This window comes from Rhinopithecus bieti, unplaced genomic scaffold, assembly GCF_001698545.2.
Source record: "Rhinopithecus bieti isolate Rb0 unplaced genomic scaffold, ASM169854v2 scaffold_34818, whole genome shotgun sequence".
Lineage (NCBI taxonomy): Eukaryota > Metazoa > Chordata > Mammalia > Primates > Cercopithecidae > Rhinopithecus > Rhinopithecus bieti.
Genome location: NW_016815484.1, coordinates 1,755,662 through 1,778,107, shown reverse-complemented (window position 1 = coordinate 1,778,107; position 22,446 = coordinate 1,755,662). Strand labels below are relative to the sequence as shown.

Below are 22,446 nucleotides of genomic sequence, written 5' to 3'. Positions count from 1 at the left end.
TCAAAACTGCAAATTTATTTTTGGTCACCTAGCTTCAGGGAAGGAGGTGGGTAGGGAGAGGTCTGTCGGCCTCCGGCAAAGGAGGCCAAGAGAGTCGCCCGGTGAGCTCTCAGGTGGAGTCCCGACAGGAGTGGGGGGGCTGGGAAGTCCGCCTGGGGCGTCTGCGGGAGCAGCTTTTCTAGGAGTGGGAGGGCAATAGGCGGGGCACAGGCGTGTCGGGGGGCATTCCGCAGGTGCGACCAGGTAAATCTTGGTCTCTTCGGATTGACGTCACCTGGTGCATGCCCAGTTGGTCTGCACCTTCCCGGCGCCGGTGGCATTTTCGCACGCGCGGGAAAAGCTGGTGATGAAGAACCCGGAAGTGCGCCATCTTACCTCCGTTCGTCCAAACACTGACTCCTTTAATTTATTATAATTTACTACTCTTGCATGACTGAAAACATAGTTTCTTTAGGGATTTGTTCGAGGTTTCATTAATAATAGTTTTAGACAGAATTATGTATCAAAAAGTATGTCATATGTTATATAAGCAAAACAAATTCTACCTGCATATTAAATGATTTCAGGTAATTCAGACTAAACTAAAAGAAAGAGGGTCATAATTTCTAGTATCTTTATGGGTTGAATATTTCTATATGGAATATCTAATGTAATCATTAATATAGCTCTGGAAGGTCATTATTGTTTCTACTTTAAAAACAAATTAATCTTGGATCATGAAAGTAATATACACTAAAACCCTCATATAATAAAAGTTAATTTAAACAGACTAATGTGTTAAACACTTGCCTGGGCCAGCTGTATAACTTTCACATGATTGCTCCATGACAATTGGTTATGCTAAACAAATAACTTTTAATTATAGTTATTATTTATTGAGTAGCTGTTATGGGCTAGGCATTGTGCTAAGGAAGTTATATCTCACATTTTGCAAGAGCATTTTTAAAGTAGGTAACTATTTCCACTTTACCTATGAGAAAATGGATGCTCATGAAGTTAAGTAATTTAGCCAAGGCTACATGGTTTGGGGGTGAATAAGCTAGACTTGAATTCAGTTCTTTTTTATACCAAAGGTTTTTTCCTTTCCGTTACTCCCAAGTAGCATGTGCATGCCAGCAGTTTTTGGTCATTAATTTACTATTTGTACATGGACTCAGATTTATTTAAAAATAAATTTTGTGTTGTGTATTTATTGACAGGTAAAGATAACAACAATATAGTTTATTGTAGCAAGTTATAGAGCAGCATATATTGAAGCCAATTTTATATTAATGCTTACACACATATCAACATATCCATATGTGTGTGTACATGTGCACATACACAGAATTGAGCCAAGAAATAAATAAATGAATAATTAGTGAATAATGGTTTATACATTAGTTTTCTCTTGGTGGTCTATGTATTATGTATCTTTGTGTGTATATGTGTGTGTTTAAATATGTAAAGAGTTTTATGCAATCTCTGTTGAGCTGAAATTAACACAAAATAAAATGTACATGTTTTAAGTATGCATTTAAGTGTCATTCAGTAATTATCCACTACTTCCAAACAAGATATAACATATTTTTATCCCCTTCCCTAAACCCCCTTGCCTGTTTCCAATTGGTTACTTTATCTTCCAGCAATCACTGTCTGACTTCTATCATCATGGATTACCTCTGCTTATATTTGCATTGCATACAAATAGAATGATACAATATATATATACTCTTACATCTGGCTTCTTAACATTTTTGAAATTCATCTATGTTGTATGTATGAGTAGTTTGTTTTTTTCTTATTAATATTGTTTTGTTTTTGTTTTAAGAGATTGGGTCTTGCTCTGGCACCCAGGCTGGAGTGCAGTGGCACATTCATAGCTCACTGTAGCCTCGAACACCTGGCCTCAAGGGATCCTCCTGCCTCAGCCTCCCTAGATGCTGAGATACAGACATGAGCCACTGCACACAGCTCTATTTTTTTATTTTTGATTAATATTCCAGTATGTAGATATACTACAATTTGTTTATCCATTTGTTGATGGACATTTGGGTTGTTTCCAATTTGGGGTTGTTATGAATAAGGCTGCTGTAAATATTCTTGTACAAGTATATTTGTTGTCATATATTTTTAACTGAGAGTAAAATTACAGAATCATAATATTGACAGATGTATATTGCCAACCATTCTTTAAAGTGATTGTAACATTTCATACTCCTCCAACAGTGTGTAAGAATTCTGGTTGCTCCATAGCCTCTCCAACATTTGATGTTGTCAGTCTTCTTGATTTTAGCTATTCTTATATGTGTGTAATGATACTTCTGTGGTTTTAATTTTCATTTTCCTGTTAATTAATGATGGTAGGCACCTTTTCTCATACTTTTTGGCCTCTTATCCTCTTCTGCTTTCACATCTGTTTAAATCTTTTACCTGTTTTTACATGGGTTATTTTATTGTTGATTTGTAGATGATAGTCATATATTGGTTATTAAAATCTCGTCTGATGTTTGTGCTGTGAATTTTTTTTCCCCATTTTGTAGATTGTCTTTTCATTTTCTTAATAGTCTTTTGATGAGCAGAGGATTAGATACTTACGTCAGATAATTAACTTTATACTAATTAAGACTGCTTTCTATTCTGTATACTTAGAAAAATATTTAACATTGATATGTAAACATACTTCTGCAGGATGGAAGTGTTAGTAATTTTTTAAAATTTTATTTGACTTTTTTATTTTTCAAAATGTCTATAAAATAATGTAACATCAGAAGTACTCTAAAAAATAAACTTCAACATAAATACATGTAACTTATGGTGACATTAATATGTAATACTCCGGTGAATACTATATATGTGCCGTACAATACATGATAATGAAGCACATATAAAACATATTACACTTACATTTATTATATTTATTTTAAACTACTTTTTCCATTTTTCCTTATAAAAGCAATGTAAAGAGATTGTTTTAATCTAATCACAGCCATGAAGTCTTCATTTTTTTCATTTCCTCTCATTTTGTACATTTTTTTAATACTCATTTAGAGAAGTTGTAAAATACAGTCCAAGACATAAAATAAATCATCAGTAATTTTGCCACCTAAAATTAACTTCTCTGAAAATATTTTGATGTATATACTTTCCTGATTGCAAGAATCCTTGAATAGCCTTGTATTATCTCCTTTGGGGTAAATTGTTAACCCTATCCCTTTTCAGCTATACTTAAAGTTTTATACAGTCCTCACTTCCAAAAACATATAAGGCAGTGTAAAGTTAAGAAAATAAATCTCTTGACATTTTGGTTTCTCTTCTAAATCTGTACTTTGTTTTTCTTAATAATATGCAATAACTAGTATGTGAGAGTAATACATTATTTTCTGTTTTTTTTGAGACGGAGTTTTGCTCTTGTGGCCCAGGCTGGAGTGCAGTGGTGCAATCTCGGCTCACCACAACCTCCACTTCCCGGGTTCAAGTGATTCTTCTCCCTCAGCCTCCCAAGTAGCTGGGATTACAGGCATGCACCACTACGCCCAGCATATTTTGTATTGTTAGGAGAGACGGGGTTTCTCCATGTTGGCCAGGCTGATCTCAAACTCCTGACCTCAGGTAATCCACCCGCCTCTGCCTCCCAAAGTGCTAGGATTACAGGCATGAGCCACCGTGCCCAGCCATACATTATATTTTTAAGTCGTCTATTAAAAATAATACCACAACATATCTACAGTGTCACAAGCAGAATAGGCAACTCCTCGATGGAAGGACAGTAGAAAACAGATCAAATTAAAGATGGTTGAAATCAATTGTATTCAGCTTTACAACTGAAGATATTAAATCGCTGAGTATTTAGAATTGCTGCAGTTATTGCATTACCTCCAGAGAGATTCATCAGAAATACATGTAGTATTTACAGTCTACACAATATGAGGAAAAGAGCCACTATAATTCTAGTAGTTCTTTTGTATTTTGCTTCCTTCCATTTGAGTAGTTGCCTATCATAGCAAGCTACCTACATTTAATTTTTCCTTTTTTTTTGTTTTGTTTTGTTTTGTTTTTGAGACACGGTCTGTTGCCCAGGCTGGAGTACAAGTGACATGATCACTGCTCACTGCAGCTTTTTCCTCCTGGGCTCAAGCAGTCCTCCCACCTCAGCCTCCTGAGTAGATGGGACTACAGGTGTGAGCAACTGTGTCTGGTTGTTTTTTTTCCTTTTTTCTCTCATACAGCCATGGTTTTCTAAACTTTAAGGCTTCAGAGAATATCATCTTAGTTAGATTATCTCATTTCTGACCTTATACTTTTCACATATTGCTGTTATCAGTAGACAGTTTTAGAGAAGGAAAATTGGAAACACTGAGAGTAGGAAGAAATAGAGACAGGTAAACCTCTCTTTAAATTTCTTTTGCTATTTCCGTATCTATTCATTCTATCCCCCTTATAAAAAACATGTCAATCAGCTTGCTCACCACTGTAAGTGTTGACAGTCTAAGGGGTTGACAGACTGCAGCTTGAGAGCTAAGTTTGTTTTGTTGGAGCAGTGCAATGAACGGAATGTTTGTGTCATTCAAAAATTAATATGTCAAAATCCTAACCCGTAATGTATTGATATTAGGAGGTGGGGTCCCTAGGAGGTAATTAGGTTATAAGGGTGAAGCCCTCACCAATGGAATTAGTGCCCTCATAAAAGGGACCCCAGGGAGCCCTCTAGCCCCTTTCCCTACCATGTGAGGAGATGGTGAGAAATTGGCAGTCTGCAACCTGAAAGAGGAACCAGGACCTGACCATGCTGGCACCCCAATCTTGGACTTGGAGCCTCCAGAACTGTGAGACATAGGCTTCTGTTGTTGAATAAGCCGTTCGGTCTCCATTACTTAGTTTTATAGTATACTGAACTGACTAATACACATGAAAAGTCAATTTTCTACACTTGCTTTCTGATGTAAAACTTTAGAGTTGCATAGCTGCAACAGAGACTTATGGCCTGCAAAGCCTAAAATACTTTATCTGGTTCTTTACAGAGAATGTTTTTCAGTCCCTGGTCTAGCAGGTAAAGAAGAAAGCAGAGATTTCTCATTTTATTACCAGGGAAACTTAACCTGTTATTTCAAGTTAGAAAGTTCCTCAGAGCAGCATTGTACCACATGAATGTTAGATAGTAATTCAGTGTCTAAAATGGTCCTAATACTGTTTTAATTGATCTGGGAAGCCAAATACTGTCTGGGAGGTGGAGGTTCTTGGTAATTATATAAAGGAGAAAGCTTTGAGGAGGAGAAGGAAGGAGAAAGGCTGGTTCATTTTGGTTTGAGTTAAGAAGGATAACATCTTCATTAGGCAAACATTTGACTCATTGTTGAGTTACCACCACCTGTGAATTTTTAAATTATGTACGTGCAGTTTGTTGTTGTCATCAGTTTTCTTCCACGTCTATGTGAGATACATTAGAGAGGGAGTTGTCTTGTTTATTGCTATATTTCCAGTACCTAAAACAGTACCTGATCGTAATAGCTATTCAGTTAATACTTGCTGAATGAATACACTTAGATGCAAGATTCTGCTTTGTAACAAGATTGTGGTTTTAAAAAAATGTCTGCAATCAGTTTGTACCCAGAAAATAGGCTGTATTTAAAAATTTGTAAACCTCTGTAAGGAATCTTTCAGACTAATCATCCTAACTGTTAGATCATTAGGTAACAGTAACTATATTGTCACAAGTAAATCTTACTATTTGCTGCCTGACAAGCTAATGATAAATTGAAGTAAAATGTTTAGATTATACATTTCCATTAGATGCATTTCACACTAGCTGCTATGAACCTCAACCCTGACTTTGCAAACTACCATAGGTCCTAAAGTATCTAAAGCGTTGTTATAAAATTTTTATGAACTTCTCAAATATAGTTAAGTCATGTTAATGCCATTGACTTGCTTATAATTTTTCTCCTACAGTCTTTTCAAACAGATACAATTTATAGTAGTGAAAAGATATGACTAAATACTAACAGTGACCTATTCATGGCCCCTTGTAATTCTTTTTAATAGATCCAGTCTCACTCAGTGATGGATCATTCGACTTTCAAAATAACTCCCCAGAATCACTAAGTATAAAGACATATGCTAAACCGTAAGTCTCCAGCTCCTGAGCCTGGACTGGTACAGGTCTGTGGTTTGCTAGGGACCGGGCTGCACAGCAGGCGGTGAGCAGCGGGGGAGTGAGCATTACTGCCAGAGCTCCATCTCCTGTTAGATCAGCAGCAGCATTAGATAATTAATAGGAGCACAAACCCTATTGTGAACTGCACATGTGAGGGAGCTAGGTTATGCCCTCCTTATGAAAATCTAATGTCTGGTGATTTGAGGTGAAACAGTTTCATCCCAAAACCATCCCCACCCCGGGTCCATGGAAAAATTGTTTTCCACAGAACCTGTCTCTGGTGTCCAGAAGGTTGGGGACTGCCACGCTATATCACTTAAGATTGAATTTTATTTACATTAAAAATAATTTCGTCTGTCATGAAAATCAAATGACTGATCTCAGCATATAGCAACTTCAAAGCAATTGGAAATAGCTAAGTAGTGTACTTAGTGCTTTGACACCACATTTGTTGTCATAGACAACACCCTGTATAAAAGAATGGAGTAAGGTAGGCAGACACAAGCTAAATTTAAACAGGACAATGCAAACAGTTTCATTTGGTGTGGAAAACACTAATTCAAAACAAACAGTTCCTTGAGTTTGTGTTAACAGATAAGTCTCAAAGGAAGTCATAATGGCTCTTAAACTAAAATATCAAAAACTTGATAATGTATTTTAAAATTGTGCTTTTGTTTTATTTAAATAGGATGGCGAAGATTTTAATAGTTTATAGCCATCTGAAGAAATTGACATTGTATTCCAGAGGTGGCAAACTACTGCCTATAAGACCATATCTGGGCCCATGGCTTGTTTTTGTAAAGTATATTTTTAAAGCATTTTTTTCGTTACTTTAAAGATGTTGCTTCACTATCTTCTGTTTGGACAATAAATCCGTTGTTATCCTTTTTTGTTTTTTTTTTTTTTTGCTTTATGTAACTTTTTGTTGTTGTTAATCTGGCTACTTTTAAGATTTTTCTCTATCAGTTGTTTTGAGCAATTTGATTGTAATCTGCCTAGGTCTAGTTTTCTTGGCTTGTTTTTGTAAAGCAAGTATTTTTTTTCTTCCATTACTTTAAAGATGTTGCTTCACTGTCTTCTGTTTTGTCCTGTTTTGGATAAGAAATCCGCTGTTATCTTTTTTTTGGCTTTTCTTTTCTCTGTGTAACTTCTTCTTTTTTTTTTTTTTAATCTGGCTACTCTTAAAATTATCTCTGTCAGTGGTTTTGAGCAATTTGATTATAATCTGCCTAGGTCTAAAAGTTTTCTGCATGTTTCTTATGATTGGGGCTTGTTGAGCATTGTACTGGTTTATTGTTTTCATCAAATTTGGAAAGTTTTCATCCATCATTTTTTTCTTTTTTTGCAAAGAAGACTTTATTAGGTGCTTTCTCTCTCTCACGAGGATTTGGGTCCTTCCAGGTGAAACTCCAAATTACTAGACACTACACTGCTTCCTTCAGTTGCAGCAAGTTTATCCCACAGTGGGTACTCAGGAAAGCATCTTGAGGGTGAATGAGTTTCCAGCCATTCATGGTTAAGTTTGTCTGATGCTTTTGTTAGTTAAGAGGTTCCTGTGTCATTTCTTGGAAGCAGTTTGGTGTCTCCCTCCATATAGTCCACCATCTGGCTGCACCCCACCTCCATCGGTCCCCCAGCTACCAGATAATAGTGAATGATTCAGAAGGTGCTGCTCTGGGGCAGCCAGGCCTTTAGCTGCAACACAGAACAATGAACAGCAATTTCCAGCTCCCCCCATGGGTCTGATGCAAGGGCATTTTGATGGCCTTCTAGTTGCACAGGATAGAGCAGTACGACAGCAGAAACACCACTGGCAGCACCTGGCAGGGGACAGGAGCCATGTTTGCAAGAGGCCTGGGCAGGCTGGGTGGCCTTTATCCATCATTTCTTCAAGTAATTGATCTGTTCCCTCAATTCTTTCTTTCCTTTGGGGTTTCCAGTTACACATATGTTAAGCAGCTTAAAGTTCCACAGCTCACTGGTGGGGTTACATCCCAATACATCCATTGTAAGTGCAAAATGTCTTAAGTCAAAAATGCATTTAATGTGCCTAACCTACCAAACATCTTACTTTAGCCTAGCCTACCTTGAATATACTCAGAACACTTACATTAACCTATAGTTGGGCAAAACTATCTCACACAAAGCCTATATTATAAGATGTATATTTCATGCAGTATATTGAGTACTATACTGAAAAACTGTGGTTTTATGGGTGAAGTATAGTTTCTACTGAATGTGTATTGCTTTGGCACCATGTAAAGTTGAAAAATTAAGTCTAACAGTTGTAAGTCACGGACCAGCTATATATTTTATCTAATTTTTTGGTTTACTCAAATGGGGACAGTATGTTTGGTCCCTTTTACTACATTGTAGCCTTGTTATCAAACAGCTATCAAGTGAAAGTTATGATGTTGAGATTTTTCTTAGTCTGTTTTATGCTGCTGTAACAGAGTATCTGAGACTGGGAAATTTATAAAATACAGAGATTTATTTCTCACAGTTCTGGAGGCAGGGAAGTCTGAGGTCAGGGGGCCTTTATCTAGTAAGTGCCTTCTTGCCATGTCATCCTATGTTGGAAGGTTAAGAGAGCACTGGAGGTGGGGTGAGGGGAGACATGCTTGTGAGAGCAAGAGCACAAGCAAGGTGGGGGTGGTACATGCAAGAGGGAGCCAAAAGCTTTTATAACAAACCCACTCTCATGATAGCCCACTTCCTCCTCAACAATCCATTCATGGGGCCAGAGCCTTCATAACCTAATCACCTTTTAAAGGTCCCATTTCTCAACACTTTGCATTAGTGGTTAAGTTTCCAACACAACTTTGGGGGAACACATTCAAATAATAGCAATATTTAAGATTTTGTGGGTGAGTAGTTCCAGGCAGTGATACAGAGCTGGACCATGGGTATAGGGGAGTAGAGATGTGAAGTTAATTTGATTCATCACAGAGACTTTGAAGTCATTTAAATTAATAGATTTGGGGTGAAGGGTAACACTTTAAACCAAGAGCCAAAGTTGTGAAGTTTTAATACTGCATGTTTTATGTGTTTCAGCAGGAAAATACTCATAAAATTATGTTAAATTGTCTTGTCTTTCCTTCTAGAACCTTCTGATAACTTAAGAGAGATTCTCCAAAATGTGGCCAGATTGCAAGGAGTATCAAATATGAGAAAGCTAGGCCATCTGAATAACTTTACTAAGGTAAGTAACTTGAATTTTTATTATTATCTAAAATTCTTTGTTCCTTACCACACTTACTAAATGTTTCTTGACCATAATTAAATACAAATTCTTGTGTATTCACTCAGCATTAATGCTTTTCTTTCCTGCTTCTCATGGATTTTGTCCTGTGTATCTTAAACTTAAAAATATATTTGTGTAATGGAATCATTATATCTTTGTTATAGAAAATTTGGTAGGTTCAGAAAAGAATAAAATCACTGAGAAATTTACAGTTCAACCTTTTATTCACATAAGGATGCATTTCTTTTGCCTTCTACTCATTTTACTTGATAATATATGGTACAGGCATACATTGGAGATATTGTAGGTGTGATTCTAAACCACTGCAATAAAGTGAATGCTGTAATAAAGCAAGTCACAAGTTTTTTGGTTTCCCAGTGAGTGCAAAAAATTATGTTTATACTATAGTGTAGTCCGTTAAGTGTGCAATGGCATTATGTTTAAAAAAATGTATGTACCTTAATTTAAAAATACTGATTAAAAAATACAGTCATCTGAGCCATCAGCAAATTGTGGGATTTTTTTTTGTTGGTGGAGGAACTTGCATCAATGTCAATGGCTGCTGCCTTATCAGAGTAGTGGTTGCTGAAGGTTGAGGTGACTGTAGTGATTTCTTAAAATAAGACAGCAATGAAGTTTGCCACATTGACTCTTTCTCTCGTGAAAGATTTCTCTGTAGCATGCAATGCTGTTTGATAGCATTTTTCTTTCAAAATTGGAGTTAGTCCTCTCAAACCCTGCCACTGCTGTATCAACTAAGTTTCTGTAATATTCTGAATTATTTGTTGTCATTTCAACAGTGTTCATAGCATCTTCACCAGGAATAGATTTCATGAAACCCCGTTTTTGCTCATCCATAAGAGGGAACTCTATCCATTAAAGCTTTTTCATGAGATTGCAGCAATTCAGTCGCGTCTTCAGGCTCCCACTCTAATTCTAGTTCTCTTGCTATTTCTCCCACGTCTGCAGTGAGTCCTTCCACTGACACCTTGAATGCCTCAAAGTCATCCATGAGTATTGGAATAAACTTCTTCCAAATTCCTGTTAGTGTTGAGATTTTGATTTCCTCCCATGAATCAGGAATGTTCTTAATGGCATCTGGAATGATGAATCCTTTCCAGAAGGTTTTCAGTTTACTTTGACCAGATCCATCAGAGGAATCACTATCTATGTAGTGTTACTACTATCTATTGTAGTGTTACAAAATGTATTTCATTAAAATAAGACTTGAAAATCAAAATTATTCCCCAATTCCCCGATTCATGGGCTGCAGAATGGATGTTGTGTTAGCAAGCATGAAAACAACATTAATCTCCTTGTGACTATCAGCTCTTGGGTGACTAGGTGCATTGTCAATGAGCAGTAATATTTTGAAAGAAATCTTTTTTTTTTTCCTGAGCAATAGCAAATACTGTTTTCTCAACAGTATGTTTAAAATATTTAGTAAACCATGCTGTACACAGATGTGCTGTCATCCAGGGCTTGTTCCATTTGTAAAGCACAGACAAAGCAGCTTTAGCGTAATTCTTAAGATCTCTAGGATTTTCAGAATAGTAAATGATCATTGGGTTCAATATAAAGTCACAAGCTGCATTAGCCCCAGACATGAGTTAGCCTGTCTTTTGAAGCTTTGAAGCCAGACATTGACTTCTCTTTAGCTATGAAACTTCTCGATGGCATCTTCTTCCAGTTGAAGATTGTTTCATCTGCATTGAAAATCTGTTGTTTAGTATAGCTACCTTGGTCAGTGATCTTAGCTGTGTCTGTTGAATAACTTGTTGCAGCTTTTGTATCAGCACCTGCTGCTTTACCTTGCCATTTTATATTATGGGGATGGGTTCTTTCCTTTAACCTCATGAACCATTCACACTTTTCTTCTGCAGCTTCCTCACCTCTGTCAGCCTTCATAACGTTTAAGAGAGTTAGAGCCTTGCTTGCTCTGGGTTAGGCTTTAGTTTAAAGGAATGTTGGTAGCCAGTTTAATCTTCTATCTGGACCACTAAACTTTCTATCAGCAGTAAGTCTGTTTTGCCTTCATATTATTTGTGTGTTCATTGGAGTAGTACTTTTAATTTTCTTCAAGAACTTTTCCTTTGCATTCACAACTTGGCTACCTATTTGTCACAAGAGTCCTCTCTGGACTTTCTTCACTAAGCTCAATCTCTAACTTGTGATTTAAAGTGAGAGATGGTTGACTCTCCTTTTTACTTGAACACTTAGAGGCCATTGTAGTGTTATTAATTTGCCCAATTTTACTAAGTATTGTGTCTGAGGAAATAGGCCCAAGGAGAGAGGGAGAGACAGGAACAGCCAGTTGGTGGAGCAGTTGGAACACGTATTTATTAAGTTCATCGTCCTATATGGGTCCAGTCATCTTGCCCCAAAACAATGATAATAGTTACATTGAGGATCACTGATCATAGATCACCCTAACAGATAGTAATAATAATGAAAACATTTTTAGTATTGTAAGAATTGCCAAAATGTGACAGACGCACAAAGTGAGCTCATGCGTTTGGAAAAATGGCACCAATGAACTTGCTTGATGCAGGTTTGCCACAAACCTTCAATGTGTAAAAAACACAGCATCTGTGAAGCTCAATAAAACGAAGTATGCTTGTAAGTATTCGTATTTAACTACATATGTGTGCCATATTTAATAAATATAGCCATAAACCCAAAGAACTATATTATAACTTTCTCTTTTCCTGATGTTGCATCCCCATTATTTGGATCTAAATTAGAGCCCAAATTGTAGGGGCCCTGGTCCCAAATAAACATTGATTTGATCTCTAATAGCAGCCCAGAATTCTTGAGTTTGATGAGTGGATTGGTATATTTCTCAGCCTTGTAATGCTGGACAGCCAATTCATGCAAACACTAAAATGCCTGCTATTTTGGGAGATACCCTAAAATAGAAAACAGAATGGGTCTTTGGGATAATGTTCCTCCCACCTTTTAGTATATCAAATATAAATTGTTTTTGATGAAATAATTATTTTATGTTTTAACCCTTTGCTACTGAAAATATCCACAGTTCATCGGTATTGGTATTGCCTTGAAGCTTGTTTGAAAATGTGCTATTTTAGCCCCACCCCAGACCTACTAAATCAGGATCTACAGTTCAGTAAAGAGTTTGAGCTGCACTCTTTTAATCCTTCCAAATATTCTTTAAGTAATTGAACTGTAACTTGGATTTGATTTTTATTTCATAGAAATAGAAGGGGATGAGAATATAGTCACTGTGGAATACAGTTTTTTTATGTAGTATAGTGCAATAAATATAGGGTGAGTTTTTTTCTATAACTAGGGAAGTGAGCACATAGGCATTTATTTTTCCTTAGTGAAGTTTTAAAATATTCTGGCTCTTTTTTAATATATAAGAGATGAGAAAATGATTTTATATGAGGGATGAGAAAGTCATTTAAAAAACTTTTAAAATATTGAATAGGTACTGGAGAATGGGCTTTCAGAAATATGTTTTTGTATTTTGTAGTGTGAGTGAATGTAATGAAAATCTTCAAACATCTTTCTTCAACATGGTGATGAGATAATGTCACATCTTTAAGACCCCAGCATTGTTCCAAGGTTGCAAAATGCATCTTTTAGTTTCATTGTCTTTTATTAAATTTTACAATTTTATTTCACCAATCTTCACTTAATTCAAATAAGCCTCAGTTGCTTAGTTTTAACCATTAAAAACAATTATAATAGAGGTCTGTGTCCTGTTCGCAATTATGATTGCTGTTATAACCAAGTTTGTTATAACCTTGATATATAGTTCCACATCTCTTGCCAACTAGGATTCTGAAAGTTGGGGATGGAGGTAAAAATGGCAGTAATTCCTGTTATTTTACTTTGTTACCAGCATGGGTCCTACAGCAGTCTTAAAAATCTAGAATAGTGTTGCCTAATAGAAATACGATGTGAGCCACATATGTAATTTTAAATTTCCTGGTAGACACACTAAAACAGTAAAAGAAACATGACATTAATTTTAATATTTTATTAAGCCAGTATATCTAAAACATTATCATTTGATGTAATTAGTATAAAACATTATTAAATGTTATTTTACTGTTTTTTCATACCAAAATTTTGAAAGCAAGTTTATAAGACTAGCCACATTTCCAGTGCTTATAGCCACTTGGAACTAGTAGCTAGTAACCACATTGGACAGTGAAGCTTTTTGGAACAGGAGTGGCTTAAAAGCCTTCATTTCTAGGAATCTGTTGAACACCTCTTATTCTCCCTTCTCATTTATTTCTGTCTGGGTCCCAGGTTCTCTTGCATTAGGATTAATTTCCCTTTTTTCTTTATTCTTCTCTCTCCAGTTTCCTTGTTTTCTGTCGGTCTAAATTTCCCCCACAGTATTTCACTAAGTTATTCACTCCACCTCCTCTCTCTTTCTTGATTTGTGCTCCCCCACTCTCTTCTGCCTTTACTCCTTCTCATCCCTTCTCTACTTCTTCCTTTTTCCCCTCTTCATCTTCTCACTCTTCTTTCTTCACCCTTCCTTGTCACCTTTCTCGTCCTCCATCTTTTCTCAGTCCCTTCGCCCCCTTTTCTGTTCCCCCCTCCTTCCTTTTCTCTGTTGTACCACTGTAGAGTATGCAGTGATATATCTCTGTAATGAAGGCTCTAAACTTTTGTACTTTTTATAGTCTTGTTTGTTTTTTGTTTTACCATATCCTTTAAAAAATGATTTTCATATATCCCTCTGGCCTTGGTGCAAGCTTTGCAGCAGCCCCTTTCTTTGCTATGTTGCTATGATTTTAAAATCCTGATAGCCAAACTTACTGGAATTTGTTCTAAGAGTGAGTATGCCCTGAGTCACAATCTTAGAGGCTGTCCTCTGAATAGAGTCCATGAACTTTGGACTTGATAAAATCTATTTTGACTGCTTAGTGATGTGCTGGGAAAAGCTTGAGCTTTAGATCAAACAGATGGAGACTTGCAGCACAACTGTGATTAACTGTCAGGGCAATCTTAGGCAGATTTCTTTACTCAGAGGTAATCTTGCTTTCTGTAGAGGCAAGATCTCAGTCTAGTGCCTGGCACATAATATGTGCTCTGTAATAGGCGGTGCCTTGATTCAACCTCATGTTTGGTTTTTGTGTTTTTTTGTTCTTTTTGTCACCTCTCTAGTTTTTTAGCTGACTATAAGATGGTGAGTCTGCTTAATACTTTGAGTTGTCAATTGGTAAACTATTACTGTAAATCAGGGTTCTTCAATGCCGGCATTACTAACAAATTGAGCCAGATTATTATTTGTTTTGAGAAGCTGCTGTGTGTATTTTAGGGTGTTCAGCATTGTCCCTGGCCTCTACTCACTAGATGCCAGTAGCACCCCCGCCCCAAACCAGTTGTGACAAGCAGAAGTGTCTCCAGATATTGCCAAATGTTCCCTGGGAGACAAAATTGCCCCCCATTAAGGACCATTTCTGTAAATAAATGTGTGTGTAGATTTTATTATAAAATTTATTCAAATATGCAGCACAAAATAAACACTGAATTTAATTGTACTGTGTCTTGAATTCCATTTGTTAGAGACCTGAGTTTATAAATATTTAGGTAACTAGTATTCCTATAAAACCTGCAAATTCATTTGTTTGCTTATTGAGTAAAATTTAGGAATTCTTAGAAATTTCTAAGAATAGCTCTATAGAATAAGAAAATAAGAAAAATAATTATGATATCAGGACTAGTGGAGTTTGTTTGCCACCCTCTTCTGTGTTTCCATTTAGTTGATAGATATGCCTACTAAATTTTATCTGTTTTATTATTTATTGTGGGTTGCTCTGTTATTAAACCGAGTTTCTCAAACACAAAAAATACATAGTGTTTATTTTTCCACCCTCATATCCCTCTCTACTCCAAAGTGTGTCACATAATATGTGTTTAATTAATGGTATTAGATTGGGAAGATGATGCATTTTAAATATGAGTTTTTGTTTTTACTGGCATTTGTTTTGTTATTAAGTATAAGCCTGTTAGGATTAATTTATCTTACTAGAACAGTGACATTAAAATGTTGTATAGGGTGAACTTCAGCTTCAAAACTAAACCTCCTTTTAAGGTATAAAGAAAGGGAGCTAGTGATGTGATCCTTTAACCATGTGAATGTCACACACCCATGCTTGCCTTCTGACATCATCTCACTGGATAAAGTAATGTGTATAACAGACTGCTGATGAATATAATATTAGTATTCTATTTTTAAAACTGACAACATGCTCATAATCTAAAGACCTGCTTTTTAAAGATGAAAATATTTCAACTCTTTCTTTCTTAAAAGTTCTCTTTTCCTATACTTGATCTCATATATTTACATTAAAAGAAGCTTTAAAGGAATATTTATTTTGTTCTGCTTTTTAAAAACTTTAAGGTATAAGCTGAGTATAAAAAAATTAAAATGGTACAGAAGAATATATGATAAAAAGTGAAACTCTTCCCTTTCATACCCTTCCCACCCACCTCCCTGTTCTGACAGAAATACCACTCTCCAGCGGTAACCACTAGAAAGTATTTATCCTTTTCTGGTATAATTATAAATATAAATGTGTGTGTGTATTTTCTTGGAAATTGTGATATTTAAATGAGCTAAACAAAATGAAGAGTTTACTATTGTGCTCAGTTTATTTGCCATTTATTATACACTTATACATCATTTATTTACCATTATTACCCAGGATATGTTCAAGGAATGTATCGTTAGGTGATTTCATCGTTTTGTGAACATCATAGAATGTACTTACACAATCATTGATGGTGTAGTGTACTACATGTCCGGGCTATATGATATAGTCTGTTGCTCTTAGGCTATGAACCTGTAAAGCATATTACTGTACTGAATACTGTAGGCAGTTGTAACATAATGGTAAGTGTCTAAACATAGAAAAGATACAGTAAAAATATAGTATTATAATCTTATGGTACCATAGTCGTACATGTGATCCATCATTGACTGAAAAGTCGTTATGCAGTGCATGACTGTAGATGTATATGCAAAAAGGTATTTTTTAAATGAGAATGTGATATATGTGTATATAAATGTGTATGTGTGTATATATATCTGTGTATGTATACGTAGATTGACTTGCAGTTTGCTGCTTTCCACATCCCAGTATATCATAGGATGCTTTCCTTTTCTATACGTATCAATCTACTTTTTTTTGTAGCTGTGTGTGTGTTTGTGTCTAAATTGCCATGTGAAAGACTGCCATGGAATTCTAATATGTGAGATAACATTTTTTAAAATTAGGGTTGTTAGTTCTTTTGCTTATTTGGAAGAACTATTTAACCTTCAAAGTAATACAAGTAAAATGGGAGTAGCATTTAGAACTACTTAGTTTTAACTAGTCATTACATTTTTAAAAATGTGATCATTTTAATAAACATAGACAAATTTTAAAACTTGGAGATAATTTACAGTTCTGTTGTAATCTTTGTTAGAATATAATTATTTATAGCCCTTTTTGAATGTTTTAGTATTTGTGTAAGAAAGTCATATAGATTTATTATAACAAATAACAGATTGATTTAACTGAGGATGGACGTGGAGGCAAACTAGTGACATGATCAAAATCTTTAACCCATCTTAAAATAAGATTTGTATAATAGTATTTGTTTTGCTTGTATAAAAATGTTAAGTTTAACATGTTGTACTTATAAAATAATTGTGGACTTAAGATACTGAATGTTTAACTTGATTATAAGTAACAAATTCAGGAAACTTAATTCATCTTAGCTAAAATATAAAGAAGTTACTTGTGTACATAATTAGGAATATCAAATGTTGGATCCTAATTTCAGACAAGACAACCCAGAGGTTGAAACACTGTCAGTTACATGCTGCCACTCTGTTTTTCATTCCTATTTTCTTTCAGGTTGTCTTTGTTCTCAGGTAAACACTTTCCATAGGATTAAGACAAGATACATCATCCTTAATACTTCTAGTCTTGAAAAGCAGAGAGTACCCTCTCTTAACATCTTTGTATATGAACTCTGATGTTATTTGGTCATGTTTAGCTAGGCGTTGTGACCGATAGCCAATTAAAACAATGCATAGATGGCATGGAAGTGCCAAACCCAATGAAAAGTGTGATGTCTAATAATTTAGCATTTTATGTGACTGTTAACGCTAATTCTTACATTTTGTAATGTCTTTGACGATTTCTAAACATAGTCAATGATTTGTTCATAATATATAATAACAAGCCTATGAAATAGGGTAGACAGAATTACATTTTAATGACTTACATTAATATAGAGATAGGATGTCACCAGTAATGGCTAAAATAGTAGTGACGAAACTGCTACCTAATGGTTGAAGATTAATTAGCAACTCAATTATTAGTAGAGGCTTCACAGGATGCCCATATTTTAACTCACTCTGTGTTCTTCTATTTCTTCTTGTGTCTTTCATAGTATATTAGTCCATTCTCACACTACTGTAAAGAACTGCCCGAGACTGGGTAATTTATAAAGGAAAGATGTTTAATTGACTCACAGTTCCACAAGGCTGGGGAGACCTAAGGAAACTTATAATCATGGTGCAAAGGGAAGCAAATGTGTCCTTCTTCACATGGTGGCAGGAGAGATAAATGAGTTCTGAGTGAAGGGGGAAGGAAGCTCCTTATAAAACCACTGACAGTGAGTTCTCTCAGGGGATTTTTTAAGGGGAAGTCCCTTATAAAAGCAGTGATAGTGAGTTCTCTCAGCTCTCATGAGAACTCACTCACTATCATGAGAATAGCATGGAGGAAATGACTACATGATTCAAGTATTTTTCACCTGGTTCCACCCTTGACACATGAGGATTATTACAATTCAAGGTGAGATTTGGGTGGGAACACAGAGCCAAACCTTTTAATTCTGCCCTGGCCCCTCCCAAGTCTCATGTCCTCACATTTCAAAACACAAACATGCCCTTTCAGCAGTTCCCCAAAGTCTTAACTCATTCCAGCATTAACCCAAAAGTCCAAGTCCAAAGTTTCATTGGAGGCAAGGCAAGTCCCTCCCGCCTATGAATCTGTTAAATCACAAGCAAGTTAGTTACATCCTAGATACAGTGAGGGTACAGGCATTGGGTAAATACACCCATTCCAAAGCGGAGAAATTGGCCAAAACGAAAGAACTACTGCAGGCCCAATGAAAGTGCAGAACTCAATAGGGCGGTCATTAAATCTTCAAGTTCCAAAATGATCTCCTTTGACTCCTTGTCTCACATCCAGGTCACGCTGATGTAAGAAGTGAGTTCCCACAGCGTTGGGCAGCTCTGCCTCTGTCGCTTTGCAGGATACAGCACCCCCTTCTGTCTGCTTTCGTGGGCTGGAATTGAGTGCCTGTGGCTTTTCCAGGTGCACAGTGCAAGCTGTCGGTGGATCTCCCATTCTGGGGTCTGGAGGATAGTGGCCCTCTTCTCACAGCTCTACTAGGCAGTACCCCAGTGTGGACTCTGTGTGGGAGCTCCAACCCCACATTTCCCTTCCGCAGTGTCCTAGCAGAGGTTCTCCATGAGGGCACCACCCCTGCAGCACACTTCTGCGTAGACATCCATGCATTTTCATACACCATCTGAAATCTAGACAGAGGTTCCCAAACCTCAGTTCTTGACTTCTGTGCACCCACAGGCCCAACACCATGTGTAAATCGCCAAGGCTTGGGGCTTGCACCATCTGAAGCAACTGCCTGAGCTCTATGTTGCCTCTTTTAGCTGCGGCTGGGATACAGGGCACTAAAGACTACACAAAGCAGCAAGTCCCTGGGCCCTGACCAGGAAACCACTTTTTCCCCCTAGGCCTCTGGGTCTGTGATGGGAGGGGCTGCCATGAAGCTCTCTGACATGCCTTGGAGACATTTTCCCTATTGTCTTGGTAACTAACATTCAGATCCTTGTTACTTATGCAAATTTCTGTGGCCAGCTTGAATTTCTCCTCAGAAAATGGGTTTTTCTTTTCTGTTGCATCATCAGGCTGCAAAGTTTCCAAACTTTTATGCTTTGCTTCACTTTTAAACATAAGTTCCAATTCCAAATTGTATCTTTGTGAATATATAAAACTGAATGTTTTATAGAGCAACCAAGTTACCTCTTGAATGCTCTGCTGCTTAGAATTTTTTTCCACCAGATACCCTAAATCATTTCTCTCAAGTTCAAAGTTCACAGAGCTCTAGTGCAGGGGCAAAATGCTGGAAGTCTCTTTGTTAAAGCATAGCAAGAATCACCTTTTTTTTTTTTTTTTTGACGGAGTCTTGCTCTATCGCCCAGGCTGGAGTGCAGTGGCCGGATCTCAGCTCACTGCAAGCTCTGCCTCCCGGGTTTACGCCATTCTCCTGCCTCAGCCTCCCAAGTAGCTGGGACTACAGGCGCCCGCCACCTCGCCCGGCTAGTTTTATGTATATTTTTTAGTAGCGACGGGTCTCGATCTCCTGACCTCGTGATCCACCCGTCTCGGCCTCCCAAAGTGCTGGGATTACAGGCTTGAGCCACCGCGCCCGGCCTAAGAATCACCTTTATTCTACTTCCCAACAAGTTCATCATCTCCATCTCAGACCATCTTAGGCTGGACTTCATTGTTCATATTACTATCAGCAATTTGATCAAAGCCATTCAGCAAGTCTCTAGGAAGTTCCAAACTTTCCCACATTTTCCTGTCTTCTTCTGAGCCCTCTAAACTGTTTCAGCCTCTGTCTGTTACCCAGTTCCAAAGTCACTTCCACATGTCGTGTATCTTTACAGCAGTGCCTCACTCTGTGTGGTACCAGTTTACTGTGTTAGTCTGTTCTCACAGTGCTGTAAAGAACTGCCCGAGATTGGATAGTTTATAAAGGAAAGAGATTAAATTGACTTACAGTTCTGCATGGCTGGGGAGACCTCAGGGAACAATCATGGTGGAAGGGGAGTCAAACACATCCTTCTTCACATGGCAGCAGAAGGGAAAAATGAGTGCCAAGCAAAGGGGGAAGCCCTTTATAAAACCAGCAGATAGCGTGAGAACTCACTGTCAGATGAGATTGGGTGTGTTCAGGGTGATATGGTCATAGACGGAACTCATTATCATGTGAACAGCATGGTGGAAACCGCCCCCATGATTCAGTTATCTCCACCTGGTCCTGCCCTTGACACGTGAGGATTATTAGAATTCAAGGTGAGATTTTGGTGGGGACACAGAGCCAAACCATATCACGTACAGAAAGAGCTAGAGAGATTAATGTGTACTTTAGAGTTTGGTTATTTAAATTAGGAGATAACTAGTAAGGTAGTCATCACAAGAAATTTGTATCAAAGTCATTCTTATAATATTTTGAGATTTATATGTGAACTCTTAGTGATTAACAGTAAAAGTATATTTCTTTGATAATCCAAAATTTAGAATTCTATTACTGTCTTCTTTCTTATTCCCAATATATATGTGAATTTAGTTACACATAGAAAGTTTAATCACTGCTTGGGATAATTCTGATTCAAAAGGTTTTTCATTTAAGACTGATTAAAGCCCTCTTATACAATCCTGGAAACAACCTGAAAGCATTTCACCATTATTGAATGGTTAAATGGTTAAAATTTAACCATTGTTGAATTCCGTTTACTATCTCTGGAAAATAGGCACTAATTAATAACAAATATACTGTGTTTCTGCCATAATTGTTCTTTTTAGTTATTTATGATTTTCCAGTTTCCAGCTGATTCAGCATCTTTCTCAAAATTTTCTTGCAATTGAAATGCATCAACATTAATAATCAGAAAATGATACACCTCTCTATACACTTTTAAATTGTGCATGTTTGTTTTTTAAGATTATAATACCTTTGAATTTTGTTTAACTTTTTCACTAAAACTGCTAACTCTAGGAAATGTTAAGTGGTAAATGGTCATATATTTTTCTGGTTTGAGAAGGTAGATGATTTGAAAATTGTGTTCTCTGAATCTGTAGTTTTCTACAAGGTTGGCAAGTATGAGAAGCATAATGCAGGAAATGAGATTCAAGTACACACTTACAGGAAAAACCAACCCTTTAAAGGACAAGACTTTGTATATTTGTAGAATTTTACAACCTTTCATTTTATTAACATTCGCTGTTCCTGTAGCAGAAGAATGGAAATACTGCCTTTTTAAGCAGTTGAGTTGATATGTGTAAATTATAATTTAAGAAAGTGACATTTTTTCCCAGTTTAAAAGCTCAATATTTTGTATGTTGATATAAACAAATTCTAACCTTAATTTTTCTATATTATTTATATTTGGATATTCCCAAGGATGAAGTAATCATAGCTAGTGATCATAGTTTTCTTTCTTATTCATGTATGGTACCACATAGTGATAATGCTGGTATTCTGAAATACGTGAGAAATCTTTAAAAATAATAATTTATTTTAAGTAGTGAAAGTGCAGTTGTTTATGTTTTAATTCTTTGAAATGGGCAGTTTTTTAATGGTATATTTTTAGTTAGCAGTTCTGGAGAAAACAATAGTTAAATTTTCTTATTTGTTTTATGTATATATATAGCCAGGGTGCAGTTCTCCAGACTCTTGATGCCACATTTGAGGCTGGAGAAATGAAATAAGATGGTAATATTCAGTTGTTTTTTTACTTCTCCTAATCCCCAACCCTGTGTAGATAATTTCAATATAAAATCGTAGTAATATTTTTCACAGTGGACTCTGGCCTCACACTGGTTTGATCTGATTTCCAGCTTTACCACTTAATTACCTTTGTGGCCTTAGGAAGTCATATTAACCTCTCTAAGCCTCAGTTGTTTTCATGTACAGAAATACTACTAGGGTTGAGAAGATTAACAGTCAATAATTGTTACTTCTGTGTATATTCATCAATACTATATATAAAACTTCCTACATGGTGTGATACATGTTTAATTGTGAACATTTGTAAAATACACAAAAATGCAGAGGAGAATAAATTATCTGTGATTCTACTTTCTTTTTTGTTAAAAAATTTTGGTGTTAAATTTTAATGTATACACTTTTTTTTTAAAGTGTGTTTTAAGAAATGTATCTTAGGGAATCTTTTCCCCTACTTAGCAATAGATTACGCATATTTTTTCTTATT

The 22,446-nt window shown here is 36.3% G+C and overlaps 1 protein-coding gene across 4 annotated transcripts in view; it reads left to right on the top strand.

Annotated features, from left to right (window-relative positions):
• The window catches only part of RICTOR (RPTOR independent companion of MTOR complex 2), a 131,514-nt gene that overhangs the window by 40,373 nt on the left and 68,695 nt on the right, over positions 1–22,446 (top strand). For 2 of the 4 annotated variants that reach the window (XM_017853181.1, XM_017853182.1), the window contains 2 exons: positions 6,022–6,103; positions 9,238–9,335. In XM_017853181.1, coding sequence (XP_017708670.1) covers positions 6,094–6,103; positions 9,238–9,335 — 108 coding nt within the window. In that variant the 5' untranslated portion in view covers positions 6,022–6,093. The remainder of the gene's footprint in view (positions 1–6,021; positions 6,104–9,237; positions 9,336–22,446) is intronic. The other 2 variants (XM_017853180.1, XM_017853179.1) reach the window with 1 other exon arrangement.